Below are 14,823 nucleotides of genomic sequence, written 5' to 3'. Positions count from 1 at the left end.
ACTGATAAAAAGTCAAACACTCTCTCATTAACATGCATCTACCCATATGTTGGGTCCACCTAGTAACTACCATACAAGAGAGTATCAGAAGCCAGACCTGAGAAATGCTTGTTTACCAAAGAGAAAATGTATTACACAGGCCACCACAACTGTGAAATAAGACCTTTCTTGCATAGAATTTTCACTGATATTTTTTCTTTTCTAATAGATAATTTCAAACTTTAAACTTCATCTGTTACTCACTTCAGACTTCATTTAACAACTGCTGAATGGACAATTTTTTATCTGTACGTTCAAAATAAATGTCAGGAATTTTCTCAGGAAAAAAATGGGTACTGCACTGAATAGTTTACTAAATGAGGACAAAAGCAAATCTGAAGACCTTCAAAAAGTCAGGTAAGATTCATCTTACTAAATAAAGGTGTCTTCAAAGTCAGCACTTTCTCTGACCAAGCGACCACAGGCTTCCAGTAGAATTAACTGAGAACCAGTCAAACCAGTCCATGTGTGACAGCACAATTCACTGAAGCACCTAGTATGAGCTAGGCCTAGATAGTGAAAAGTCAGTGAACTTTTGTTTTAGTAGAAGTGAACAAAATAGGGCCAACCTCCTGTCCCAACTGACAAGACAGTATTTCTGTGCTCGAGTAGAAGTCAAACTGTGCAGCCAACCTGCTCAGCCTCAAGAACTAAAACCATGCCTGGAACAAGCAGTGACTGCATGTTGCCATCCCACGGTGCTGGGGCTCTGGTTCTCCTGAGCCAGCCCTGGAGCTAGGCAGGGACTGTTTCCCTAATTATGTTACTGGAGTTCCCATGCCTGCCTTGTACCTCTGTGATCCTTTGAGGGTGTGGAGATGGGACTCCGTGAGCTGATGACTCTCCCGGGATGGGTCTGAAAGCAGGCAGGACAAGGTATTTGGGCTCCCCCACCTACCACTGGGACATTCTTCTCGCTCGTTTGCAGACAACCTTTTTAATCACATAACCTAACACAACTTTTCTATTATGCCACTTACTGTACTGGTCCTCAAGGCTATTTCCTGGACATGTTATAAAAGTTTAATATCCAGAATAGGATTAAGGGGAGAATCATAAAATACTATTGTCTAATAACCACAATATTTGCTGATGTTAATAATTTTGTATGATTGTATTAGAAATTTGATAATTTGGTCAGCTGATTCCTCACTGTTTCTTCATGCAGGTTTTTTTGCAGGAACTCGAATGCTTGAACAAAAGGCAATAAAAGTTTTATGATATGCTAATTTGCAAACTAAAACAAAACCTTTTTTTGGATGAGTACACTCAAGCTACTTCTAATGTAACGGGGTTGAAAAAAATTTTGGATTAGTCAATTCCTTTGATAATTGTCCAAAATGGAACCTAAATTATCATAGCCTATATAAAAAAAGACTTCTATTGCATGTAATTATTTATGCTCTCTTAAAAGCTGTATCTGTGAATTCTGTATATCAACATATCTCAAAGCAAAAAAGCACCACAACTCTTGCCTCATGCAGTAGTATGCATTCATCCAACATTCCAGAATACTTACACAATTGGTTTTTCCAGTCTGCTCCCCTGTGATCCCACTATTTCTCCCAGTGTACAAAACATCTGTCCCAAAAAATCCTGAAAAGCAACAACATAAAAACTCAGAATTCATATTTCATGCAATGAAATTTGGTTTCCTATTTATCTGAGCTGTTCCCTACAGAAGAACAAATTCTGCTGAACACCACATCTTAGTAATAACTATGCAACAATGAATCATAAACAGACTCACTACTACCTAGTTGACATAACAGTGGGTTACATTTACAGATGTAATTCTAAGGCACTACACAATCTCTACAGGGAGGAAGTAACTGGAGATCAATGGCTAAAATGTCTTATCTTTTCACTGCAAAGCACACACAGTACTCCTTCTACTATCCTTGTTTCCTTTGCTCCAGGTTCTCAAAGGTTCTCTTACCAAAGCCTGCCTGCATTTATTTATAAAAAATAGTCACTGAGGAGCCTCTGAATTCTACTCTTGCATCTCTAAATATTAAAGTTACTATTTCATCCCTCCCACTTCAAGACAACATGAGCATAAAAGGTTTCTTTTAACACTGTGACACAATCAAAACATGCTTCAATTTTTAGGACCCAAAAAAGTATCAACAAAATGCAGCATATCACATATCTGAAAAGGTATACATGTGTGTTTAAATATACTCTTTGCAAGAGAAATATCGCATTAAAATTATACTCATTAGCATTGTATGTGTTTTTACTCATAGCACAATCACCATATTTGTCTCTATGTATCTGATATTACTGTCCAAAGAAAATAAACATACTTAAGAAACGTAAGCATTTTAGCACAAGGAAGTTTAATAGTGAGGAAGAACTTACATGTTTTGACAGGTTAGGACTCTTTGAGTCAACATCATAGCTTCGGGGAAAAAAAAAATTATATCAGAGTTACCAGATGACATATCTGAGGACAATTATGTAAAGAAACAAAAATTAAGAATTCTTTCACTTATTTCCATGTGCGAAATTTACACAAATAGATTTGTGAATGCAAGTTCCCCAGTAAGGAAGACAAACTGAGTCATCACATATTAGAGGACTATGGTTCACTAGCTATTTGAAATTAAATCATTTCCAACAAAGTGGATGCTTTAAAGAGAAATTCTTCTGATATTCCTGTTTGAACAATGAAAGATGCCAAATAGCAGACTGAAAATTAAAAATTAACCCTAGAAAACAAACTAACTTGTAAATTATTTTCTTATGCAATTTTTCAGTCATTTGAATAAGCAAATAGAAATAACTGACAATAAACTAAACTGCTTTTAGCAAGAGATTGACTTGTTCTTTTGAGTTTATCATAATCTTAGTCTTGCTCCAGTTAGAAAATGTCATAGTTTCCCTTCCACAATCAAGAGTTAAAAATATTACTCTCTGAATTTAAGAGAGATTGAAAAAAATAATGTAAGAAATTCATACGGGATTATTAATCTCTATACTTTAATAGTCTTCCATCTTTACCAGATAATCCAAGTAATATTTTTATCAATAATCCATTCCAATTCAATACCAATAAACTGAAAATGTTTTTATCTGTTATTGCCCATCCCTTGTTCCCCTGCATGTTCCTGTTCCCACTGCATGGAGTGCTATCCCTTTGGTTGTGCTGCCACAACTGGTTGCTGGGATGCATCATGGACCAGACCACAAGTCAGGATGACAGGAATATTATAACATTGCTGGATATGGTACAGCACATTCAAAACTTTAGAAACATATTTATAAAGAAAAAAAATTCCTGTAAATATCATTAATACTAGTTAAAACCTCCAATTAAAAGCAAACTGTTTGGTGAAATTGAACAGAAAAACACAACTGATAATTTGACCTGAAGGATAGTTACAGAAGTAAAACAAAGAACTACTTCACTGGCAAAATCACTAACAAAGTACCAGCTGTGAACAGAAAGGGGCCTGTGACATTGGTAGCTGTACATTTTAGGAAGGAGGTCATGCTCATTTATGGAGCACCAAATATCAGACATATACTTGCCACTTTATTTTTCTTTTCCTGCAAAAGATATGAATCATATAAGGAATTCCTTTGAAAAATAACACTTTGGCCAACAGTAGTACACAATTTTGTCACAGAATTTAATATAGGAAACTTTCTAAAGCTTCAGAATTGGGTTTAATCCATGAGCAGCCATATGAGATTTACATTCCTAACTCAGAGTTCTAAGATATTTAATTTCTCATCGATCATTGTTATAGGGCTCTATGGTAAATTCACACAATATGACTATATGGTCACTTGCAGGCAAAGACAGCAACAGCTGTTCAGCTTTGAACTCAGAATAGACTTGTGTCCAGGTGACCCAGAAGAGCAGCAGAAAGCAGTCGGGGTCTTTCTGATAAGCACAGAGAATGTATGGTATTTACACAGAGAATTTATGGTATTTATTTTGTCATAAACAGACAAACAGGAGTCCATTTCCCTGACCACATAAGAATTAAACAGGAGGCTGTGTTTTCCCTTCCAGACCCAAGTCCTTTCCAGATAGCACTTATCCAGAAGGTCTTTACAGACTCCCCTTTCTTTCCCTAGACTGAGCTTGGCTTTCCTCTTTTCCAGTTCATTTCCTTCACTTTTCTCTTTTATTGCACTGCCCCCTCCCCAAAAGATACATGCATTCTCTGAGAAGCAAGAGGCAAACAAATCCAGATTTCCACACAGCCCCCACTGTGTGGTTATTTCAGCAATGTTTGGAGAAGGATCCTTTATTTCACGAACTGATTAGCTCTGACTTAAAACTTATTTAAAATAACCCACAATAGTTATAACTCCACAGATTGAATGGCATTAAACCCAACTTTTAAAATTACAAACAAAGTCTGCATCAGGCTTCCATTGTGAAAGTGGAAGAATTTGTACCTAGCCACCTCAAAGCACCCTGTAATCTTCCTGGCATTAAGTATTTCCTTTCATTCCTTGAAACAGGTGGTCTAGTACATCTTGCAAAGCAAATAAAGAAATGGGAAAAGAGTTCTTCAGCTAAAAAAGGATATGTAAAGAAAGTTTGTGGCCACTATGCATAGTATGATGCAAAACTGCAGCAAAAATTAATTGTCTATGAGGGTTATTCATATTCTCTCTTAGGGCAAGGTTAAGAAAGAACTGCTAATAAAAAAGAGGATGAAAATTAAAAAAACAAGACAAGCTTGATTATCACAAAGACTGAAACAACCAGAATGGACTGAAATGCAAGAGATGACATGCAACAGTGACATGACCTGGTGACTGGACTCTCAACTCTATTTTCCAAAGAATAAAGTGAAAGTCAAAACAATTCCACCAGTGGTATGAAATGAGCACATCAGGAATAACGTCAAAAGCCATCTACTTCTAGAACAACTGCTGCTGTTTTAAAATCTTAAAATTTAGTATATTTAGATGCAAAGTAAAGAAATTTTTGGTTCTGTACTACTTGTACAGTATTTTATTTCTGGACAGTATATTCATACCTGTTTTGCTGGCTATGGTGGAAGAATATTTTAATGTTTTGACATCTTTTGCTCTTTAACTATTTTCTGAAAGTAATAATTTTAAGTATAACTGTACTTTGACTAGTTAACCTGCCAATTTCTTAAAACTCCGTCATTACAATGTTACACATTTATTACTGAGGAAGCAATCCTAAGTCAGTCATGTTTATTACATTAATTTATCCCATGTCAATAGATACCACCTCTCTTCAAGTTAATTTTATGTTGGACAAAACTTTACATGCTTACAGAGGCTGCAATGTTAGAGTCAGATTGTTAACTTACAAATCAAATCGCAGATTCTCTCTTTCTTCAAAGAAGTAGTCCATTATAAATTTTCTTACAAAATCTGGATTTAAAGTATTATCAATTACTTCTGTTCTTCCAAACTGTAAAAGAAAAGTGCAAGTTTAAGCTACATGCTGTAAGGAAGTAGAATTAAATAAACTGCCAATACCAGGAATGTGTGAGGTATATGAGAGCCTGTAAAAACTTCTCTTAAACAGATGCCATGAAAGAAAATTACGACATTCACATGAACAGATCAGTTATCTGTGGATGAAGACAGAGTGGCAGAAGACCTCATATTTCAATATAGAGCGGTACACACCTTGTATTGTATGACCTAAACTGTATCAACATCAGCTCCCAAAGCCAATAAAAATCCACAAAAACTTGAATCAATAACAAAAATCCACTGTTTCCAGAAAAAAAGCCCACCAAAAAATCTCCAACCAGACACAACAGCAAGCAAAACCATGCATATATTATTTCAGATAGCTTTAAATATTAGGGAACGCAGTCCTACCACTGCAAATGTATAATTTTTGCACTATCCATCTCCTGTTTCACCTCAGTTCAGCTCTCTCTTCATTGCTCCTCTCTCTGAGCTTTTGGCAAAATGCCTTTTGTTTCCTGGTGTTTATAGGAAGTGCCTCAGGTCTTGTCAAGCTGAAAATATTTTGATTTAAAAAAAATTCAAACCTTAGCTGGGGGAGGCCCAGAGCAACCTGGTCCAACTTTGGAGATGGCTTTTCATGGATCAGAAGGGTGACCCAGACACAGCAGATGAACAGGAGGCTGGAGAACACATAGGTTCCTTTCTCTTAAATTATGCCATGATTGTCATATTTCATATATCATGGGTTTAAATTTTATAGCTCAGTTAGAAATAGAACTATGTATGAATCCAAAGGAGAAGTTACTTCAAAAGAAAAAGAAGTTATAAAATGGCAGCTAAGCATCAGTTTTAATTTTTTAAAATAATAAAACATCATAAATTTGTAAGTACTTCTCATATCTTCAATTCTGCATTTTTTTCAATAAACAGTATTTCATTTTACACTACAACCACGTTACCCTTGGGAAATCTGCCAGACTTGATTTACAACGTATTACAGAGTGTATCAGTAACCAAAGATAAATATGCAATGTGCTGATGATCAAGTCACACTGAGACCAGAAAAGGTCTAACTGAATACCCATTACACTGTCACCTTTATCTCTCATCAATTATACTTAGATTGTTATAAAACTCAAGAGACTGAATTCAGTGGCACTACTAACTTTTCTTTCAATATTTTAAATTACTGGTTTGGGTTTTAGTTGAGGCTTCAGGTTTTTTGTCTGTTTACTTTTTTTACATGGGCTACGCAAGTGATTCCTTCACATACTGATTTACAAAAATATGGGTAGGGATCTAATATCGATACCCAAATGAGACGGACAAAGACTCTCTAACAGTTTAGAGTTATAAAGTGTATGTTTACTCCAGCGCCGCGCAGCTGCGCCGGATAATTCCCTGATATGCAGCACAAAGGTACAAGCTGACACAGAGTTTATTTATCTACAAAAGTTATGAATAACCAAAAAACAAATGCATATGTATAACATTAACACCTCCCATTCTCCGCTTCATATGGAAATTAGCTTAAATGTCATTAAGCATGCCTAGTATGTTCTCTGAATTGAGTCGGTGGTCTTTTTATTAGGGGAGTGGTCTCATAAGATGAAGTAGTAGTCTTCCTCAATTTGACCTTTCTGCCTTCCTGGGTTTTAACAATACAAATTACTTTTGGTGACCTTCCAGTTCCTCTTTGAGTGACTTTAAATAGGTTCTCAGATAGGGAGGAAATTGACAATTGTTTACATTCCCTAAATCTATTTATCAATGTTTCTGTTTCTCATTCCAAGCACAGCTAAACAAACATAAAAGTGATAGGTAATCAGTTATTTAGTAATCAGTTACTCACATCTTGAAAACTCATTTGAGGTCCAGCTCTTCTTAACTATTAACTTTTAATTGATTAAGCTCACTTCTATTTTAACTAAATTCAGCACAGCTAACCTTCTAACTAAATCTTTATGTTTCTTTTAAAATTCTGTGTTTCAATATGTTTGGACTCAATGATCTTAAAGGCCTTTTCCAACTTAAATGGTGTTATGACCCAGTTTTATTAAGGTTCTTTGGAAATTCCTCTGCCCGAATTAAGGCGCAAACGAGACCATATGCCAGTAACAATAGTAAGGGTTTTATTTGATGGTAAATATGAGGAAGGGAGGAAGGGGGGAAGGGGGGAAGGGGGACAGAATAAGGAAAATATCACCACTCCGCAGATCCCAACGATGCTCGTTGATCCTCTCCAGCTGGTCTTCCCGGTGGTGAAGGTCCCCCCAGAAGGCACAGAGTCCCATGGGTGCACATGCTCAGGCTAGGTGGGCATGTCCAGCCATGGCCCCCTGGGGTGGGGGGCAGTCTCTCACAGCAGACTCTGTGCAGCCCTGTGGGGCCAAGCCTCTCACGTGGAAGTCCCGTGGATGTGCCCTGTGGGGTTGGGGGTTCCACAGCTGGGCCAGTTTGTGTAACAGAGGATGGGTGTTTATTGCCTCTCACCAGAGGTTGCACCATGCACCCAAAACCTCCTCCTCCCCCCTCAGTTGGGGGGAGTCTGTGTAAACCTGGCTTCTGTGAGCTGTGCTCTCCCCCGACCCCAAACTCAACTGGGAATAGCTGCAGCTGGTGGCTTTGGCCTTTTGTAGATGCAAACCTTTCCCTCAGCCTGAGATGACTGAACAATGCGTTTCCCTTTATCTACTCAACAGTTTGACTTTCAGTCCAAAGTCCCACTCTTCAGGCCTGAAGCTTCTTCGGTTGTAGCTTCTTTATAATGAGCAAAACTTTATACCAATGTTTGAGGCATGTACTACTTTCAGTCTCTGAAAATGGTTCTATGATTCTATGATTTAACTACTATAACTAATTACTTAACTGACAAATTACGAATAGAATTTACCTTACTTATGACATCAAAATGCTGCTCTCTAAAAATCACTAGTCTATACTTTTCAGCTAAATTAATCACCTTTTAAAATCTGTTTTCCCAATGACCTATAGCCTTTTTAAGCAGAAGAGGTTATTTCCATAATCCAGTCACTTATGACTAATAACATAGCTACTGATTAATTATTTCTCCACATGGCCTACTTTCCCCACTAACAACTGTGTAAAGCTAAAATCTTAACATGGCCAAGAAGCAAAAACCTTCAGAAACACTATTCGGGAAAGTAACAGAATCAAAGTAACTATTTAAAAGGACTAATCTTCTACCTACCACCTTAATTTTTTTACTGCTGGTATAAATACAATATGCCACACATATAAAGCACAGTTCTGACTAAGCCCCTCCACAATGCCAACCTCTTAATTTTGACTGTTGTAACAGATACTAGGAACGGATTCTACTCACGGAACTTTACATCTGACATAGTCAGAAGTTTAGACTTTTGATCGTCTCTTGGAGGCATTTCTATAGAATGACTCATCTGATCTAACGCAGACATCTAAATTAGGTATGGTGAACTGCCCTCCAGATGTTACTTTTTTCCACTAACTGTAAACATAAAACTGAGTTGCAAATATTTATATCTGGACCTCCTGATAGACAAGATGGAGATAATTATGATTTAAAGTAAAAAACTCAGATTTTCTAGCAACTGCAATGTCGAAAGTCTGTTTTAATGCCTGTAGTTCCTAAACTTCCTCTTTATTTATACGTACTTCTAGGAAAGATTATATTAGCATCCTACCATCAGGATAATTATAATATTAAAACAAGTACTTACCATTTTTAACAGCTACACAAGAGAAGTATGAAAATTCCATCAAGTTACATATGAACCTTAGACAATAATAAAAGCCAAAATTTTGAAAAAAATTCTCCTGGACCAGAAGAGGACCCAAATGCTCGAGTGATGACCTAAGCTTGACAACCAAACTGTACCAAGCCACCTAGAAACCTGAATGACTTAAGAATCTGCTGTTTTCACAGTTTGCTGTCCAGACATTTAGAACCCTGTGTATGCCCACTATATCTGATAATTTAATTATGAATTAGTGAATTCCCATTTTGAGTCCCTAAACTGACATTTCTTCATACAAATCATCAGAGGAATGTGATCCAGTAGGTGTACTGAGAGAATGTCTAGTACCTACTTAAGAACAACAGAGAGCAGCAATTTAGCTAAAAACTACAAATTAAATAGGTACAGTGTTTCATGCATTGCACAGTTATATGAGCTTTTCCCCAAGCATGAGACAAATTAAATTCTCTCTTCTTGACATGACTGAAACCCACATCCACCATGTTTCAGCAAAGCAGAAAATACAATTCTCTGGCCAACTGGCAAGGACACCAAATACAAGAGAAGAGGTCTGTTTTCTGTGTCCCTGGTCACCTCCCACTGGAAATTTTATACAGTATAATCACAGAAAATATCAGTTCTGAAAACAACAGTATCAGACCTCCTCTCTTTTACAGGGAAAATCAGTAAGATAGTACATTCCACTCTTGGCTCTATAATTAAAGCCCACGGACACACAGTGATCCACTTGTAGTGAAGAACAGTTCCAGCAATTCTCTCTGAAGGCAGGTAAATAGTGTATTTTATCAGTAGAAAGATGACCACCCTTTTCCCCAATGCTATCAGTTCTTTCAAAGAGTAACAACAGAGGAGAAAAATTAGATGACTAAGAACCGGGACAGAGTTCCAGGCTATAAATGTTGATCTGCTGCAGGTATCCAATTTTGAGGTACTTGATTTAGTTTCTTAAGACGTATCTCTCTGTTTACACACATAGATAAGAAGTCCAACCTATGCATAATATCCTCCCTCCCTTGTCACCTAGTGTACACTCCATTCAGCAGCATCTAACTTCTCTGAAACACTACACAAGCAAAGGTAGATCTTCACCACAATTACAGACTAATTTTGCTGACACTGACCATCACCACAGCTCAGTTCTTCCACAGATCATGTACTGTTTGAGTGTCCTCCTTTCTTGAGAGCCACAAACCTTATCCAAATTAACAGCTAAGTCTGGTTTAATTTATCTGAGGAAGACTGTAAAATGGGAAACTCATGTATTTTCTCTATTATTTTCCCCTTTTGATGGAAATGTGTGATATAGATATGGAAATTGAGATCAGTGTGGCAATGTTCTAAGTGTTTGCTAGTTCATAGAACTCCCATAAGCCTAGCATGGCATTCAAGAGGCTATGACATGACCGCCTCTGCTAGAGCAAATGACCAGCCTTAAATATACTGAAAGGGTTTATACATCTATGAATATGCATCTTACCTCTCTCCATTCTTTGTTTCCAATGGCTTGTGTGTACAAAACACAGACTGTGAAAAGAAAAAAAAGTTTGGTTATTTTCAAACTTTAACATATCCTTAAATTAACTAATTTTGTAGTCTCTTCTGCTGTGGAAATTAGTAACTAGGACAATCAAACAGTAATGTTTTCCCCCAACTGTCAGCAAGCCTAACCAGACTGGTGACAATATGGTCTAGTTGTTGTAGAAATCAGCTAATAAATGGAGCGCCTTAAAATGGGAGGCAGCGCTTACACTTGACCTCCAGCAAGCACCTGCCAATCTTTAAAAACAAAACTGGATAAAAGCAGGTCTTCTTTAAATGTGGATGGTCAAGCTATTCTAGATAATCTAATGCACAACTACCCTAAAATATACTTCATTCAAGAGAGAAGAAAATTAAAATAAAAAAACAAGTGAGGACCCCACTGAAAAGAAACAGGGGAAATAGAACCAGAAAAAGGAAAAAAATAAGACTTCTCAGGTTTTCTTCCTTTAATTTTACTTCAAATTATTTATATATATTTAAGCATCTCACATATGCATACTTTATTTTTTTTAAACTGAAGCCTGATAAAAAATGGAATCAATTGAATTTGTTGACCTAACCTGATTCTGAAAGACTGAGCAGAACAATCCCCCAGGTCTCACTCCGGTCTGTATTTCCAGTACAGCACTCACTACACATTAAGCTGCAGCTTTCATCACAGGGACTGGTGACAGGGGTACAGTGATCATTATCAGGTCTTTTAAACACTATTTTAAGTACAGATCATTTGCACTGAAAGAGCACTATAAACCTTATTTTCTACAGTTTGGAACTAGTTGCAGGTAACTACCATAAAGCAACTTTTACCTGAAACTCCTCTTCAATCCCTTTCTAAACAACAGAAATACAGATACTTGAACACTTTTTTCCTCAACAAATTCTTTTCCTGTGCCAATCATTATTTTTCAAAAGAAAGTTAAAAATATTACTGTTTTAGGTTGCAGCCTCAAACAACAAAAGTAGAGGTCTGATTTTGTTCTCAGTGAAGTCAGAATGATCAACAGACCAAATCAGAAATGAAGTCAACTTTCTAACTGCATTTTCTTACTTGAAATGCATTTTCTCCACACCAAAAAAAAAATCCCCTTAGGCAGTAGCAAATAAGAGGAGAAACAGAAAAAAGCTATTTCACTATTTTAGCTCACATAGAAGCTCAAAGTTAACACTTTTATTTTTTAAATAAGATGTCTTGTATATGAAAAAAAGCTTTTACAAAAAAAAATTCAAAATAATTCTCAGGAGATGTCTTTCTCCATTTAATCTAAATAAACTCTTGGCAATTATGTGCCTACCTTTGGTTACTGTTTATAGTAGACTGAACCCAAACCAAAAAGCCTATTTTTACAACACTCTCTGGAGTAGGCTGCTGAAGCGTATTACATGAAGAATGAAGTGAAATGGGAAAATGTGAGAAAACAGAATGAAATAGAAGCTGTGAAATCAGCTAAAGAAAGTTATGTAGGTTACTGAACTTCTGACTACCCTTTACATCTAGAATTGCAGAATCACAGAGTATCCTGAGCTGGAAGGGACCCTGCTGGAAGGGATCCATCAGGATCATCAAAGTCCAGCTCCTGGCCCTGCACAGGACACCCCAAGAGTCCCCCCATGTGCCTGAGAGCATTGTCCAAACGCTTCTTGAACTCTGTCAGGCTGGTGCTGTGACCGCTGCCCTGGGGAGCTGTTCCAGTGCCCAACCACCCTCTGGGGGAAGAACCTTTTTCTAATATCCAACCTAAACCTCCCCTGACACAGCTTCAGGCCATTCCCTTGGGTCCTGTCACTGAGATCACTCACCACAGAGAAGGGATCAGAGGAAGTTGTTGATTGCAATAAGGTCTTCCCCTCTAGGCTGCAGATGTAGCCACTATTTTAAATATAACAAAAATATAGCCTAATAAGCAATCATCTCATGCCATATTTTATTGTAAGTATGCAAGTCTGACAGGGACACATACACATACCCATCTCAAACTGACATTTCAAAAAAAAGTCAGACCTAATGAAAGCTATAAGAAAGACATATATTCCAGTCTGTCTGATAAATACTTTGTAAATTCAGAATAATTTTTCAAATTCTTCTACCTTTCCTCTGAAACTCACCCCATAAATTTTAGGAAACTAACCCTGATACTGGTCTCCATCAATGTTAAGATTCACTATCTCTAAAGGCTCTTGGAAAGAGTTTTGTAAAAATCCTCATACGCTAATTGCAATGATCAAAAACTTCGTCAAAGTCATATCCACTGGAGAAATGCAGATAAATATGGTAAAGTTGATCTAAAGCACTTGAAGTGCTCAAACCAGAGATTAAGGGCTTTATGAAGCAACCAGTTTTTTAAGCAAAAACAGTTAACAGCATTGTCATGTGGGAGAAGGAGGAATAAAGTGGGGTAAATAATATTTCAAAAGCCATTATATCATCCTAAGGTAGAGCTGAAAAAATAGTTTTTCTCTCATCATCTCAAAAACTGAGGGAGCAATGAGAAAGTTCAGAGCAGCACTGAGAAACCCTTTTGGAAGGCTTTGCAATATGAGCTCTTCCAAGAGAAGATACATCTACATCTGTAGTCAGGAATATTAATATTTAGTAATTTTTAACTCTGGACACTGATACCACAATGTCACATTCAAGGTAAATTTAATTAAATCTTGCAATGAAGAAGAGGGTGGGAAAGTCAACAGTTATTACTCTGTTGTAGATACAGTTCCCAAAATATTATAGATTGTTATAGCCTGCATCTTCCTATTTTCCAAGATAGATTGGGCCTCCTTTATCTGCTCTGGTCCCTTCCCCTTCAATGCATATATGCTTATCCTTTAGCCTGGCAACTACTCTTACACCAACATTGCCCATTCCAGTTTTCCCAAACATAACAACACACCTCTTCCATTTCAAGGAAGACTTACCCACAATAAAGCTGACCTTTTCCCCATGCTACCTAAACCTTTTCATGGTACCAGTTTTAGCAAGGCTCCCTAATACTCTTCACTGACCAGCTTTTATACCTTCTAGGCAGAGCTGCCCTAAGGTCCCTTTGTCCCAACTGCCAAGAGATTCTTCTTGCTACTATTCTCCATGGGGAGATTCCCCAGGGAAGAGTTTTTATGTCTTCAGTCTTTCATACTGGACTCTTTTGATGATCCATATTCAGGAGCCACAGGGCTCCACAGGAGGACATTCCATCCCAACTGTGCTGCTGCCAGCACAGCTCCGCAGGGCTCAGCTTGAGTTGTCAGAGCACAGGAAGAAAACAATTCTGCCCATCATTAGACAGAAGAAACATGCCAAAATCATTAATCTGTATCTCCTCTGTAGGGCTTATTCCTGCCTCATCAGGGAAGCATGACTTTAGCTCAGCTGTCTAGAAGAAAATAAAAAATACAAAACCTGTAGATTTAAAAAAAAAAATATTCCTAGAAAAAGTGGTCTCCAAACTGGGAGAACAGAATGGTCCAAATGCTACAGTAAATCAGTATATGTGACTTGCTTTGATTCCACTGAGCAGAAAGCACTGACAGTAAGAGGCTTCAGTATTATTTAAAATACTTCATGAACAAGGGCTATCCAAGCCTGTCCCATCTATATCTACTATCTCTACAGTTATTCCTCTTGGCATGAATACTCTAGGTTGCAGGGAAGTGGTCGGAACTGGAATACTGAGTAGCAATTACAGTATCAAAAACAGGCCAAGCATATCTCCTAAGAGAACCAGAGAAATCACAAGTGCCTTTTTAATTTCAGGAGAAGGCTGTTTATATTCACATGGAAGTCAACTACATTCATGTGTGTCCCTTTGAAAGACCAAGAAGATAAAATTGGATTTTCACTATTAGTATGATGCTTAGCTAAAAGCATTGGAGTATAAAAAGCATATTAGAACTGCCATAGCCAAATGCAATGAGACCTCAACATACAGAATGACTCTACATGGTTCTACCCTGTATGAGGGTAGAACCATGTACTGCAAATTCAGTAGCTGTAAAAGTGGATCTTGTGAGAGTGGAAGAACGCTGGTTTTGACACCTTTTTAGCTACAGAATAAAGTTA

General features: G+C 37.3%; 1 protein-coding gene across 2 annotated transcripts in view; it reads right to left on the bottom strand.

Annotated features, from left to right (window-relative positions):
• The window catches only part of CPNE8 (copine 8), a 78,854-nt gene that overhangs the window by 47,375 nt on the left and 16,656 nt on the right, over nt 1–14,823 (bottom strand). The window contains exons 3-7 of one of the 2 annotated variants that reach the window (XM_039571305.1): nt 12,570–12,639; nt 10,708–10,754; nt 5,355–5,458; nt 2,404–2,443; nt 1,559–1,635 (exon numbers count right to left, since the gene is read on the bottom strand). In XM_039571305.1, coding sequence (XP_039427239.1) covers nt 1,559–1,635; nt 2,404–2,443; nt 5,355–5,398 — 161 coding nt within the window. In that variant the 5' untranslated portion in view covers nt 5,399–5,458; nt 10,708–10,754; nt 12,570–12,639. The remainder of the gene's footprint in view (nt 1–1,558; nt 1,636–2,403; nt 2,444–5,354; nt 5,459–10,707; nt 10,755–12,569; nt 12,640–14,823) is intronic. The other variant, XM_039571304.1, reaches the window with a different exon arrangement.

The sequence above is a fragment of the Corvus cornix genome, chromosome 1A, assembly GCF_000738735.6.
Source record: "Corvus cornix cornix isolate S_Up_H32 chromosome 1A, ASM73873v5, whole genome shotgun sequence".
In the NCBI taxonomy this organism is placed as follows: Eukaryota; Metazoa; Chordata; class Aves; order Passeriformes; family Corvidae; genus Corvus; species Corvus cornix.
The sequence above is the reverse complement of the archived record's forward strand: the minus strand, read 5'-3'. Positions and strand labels throughout refer to the sequence as shown.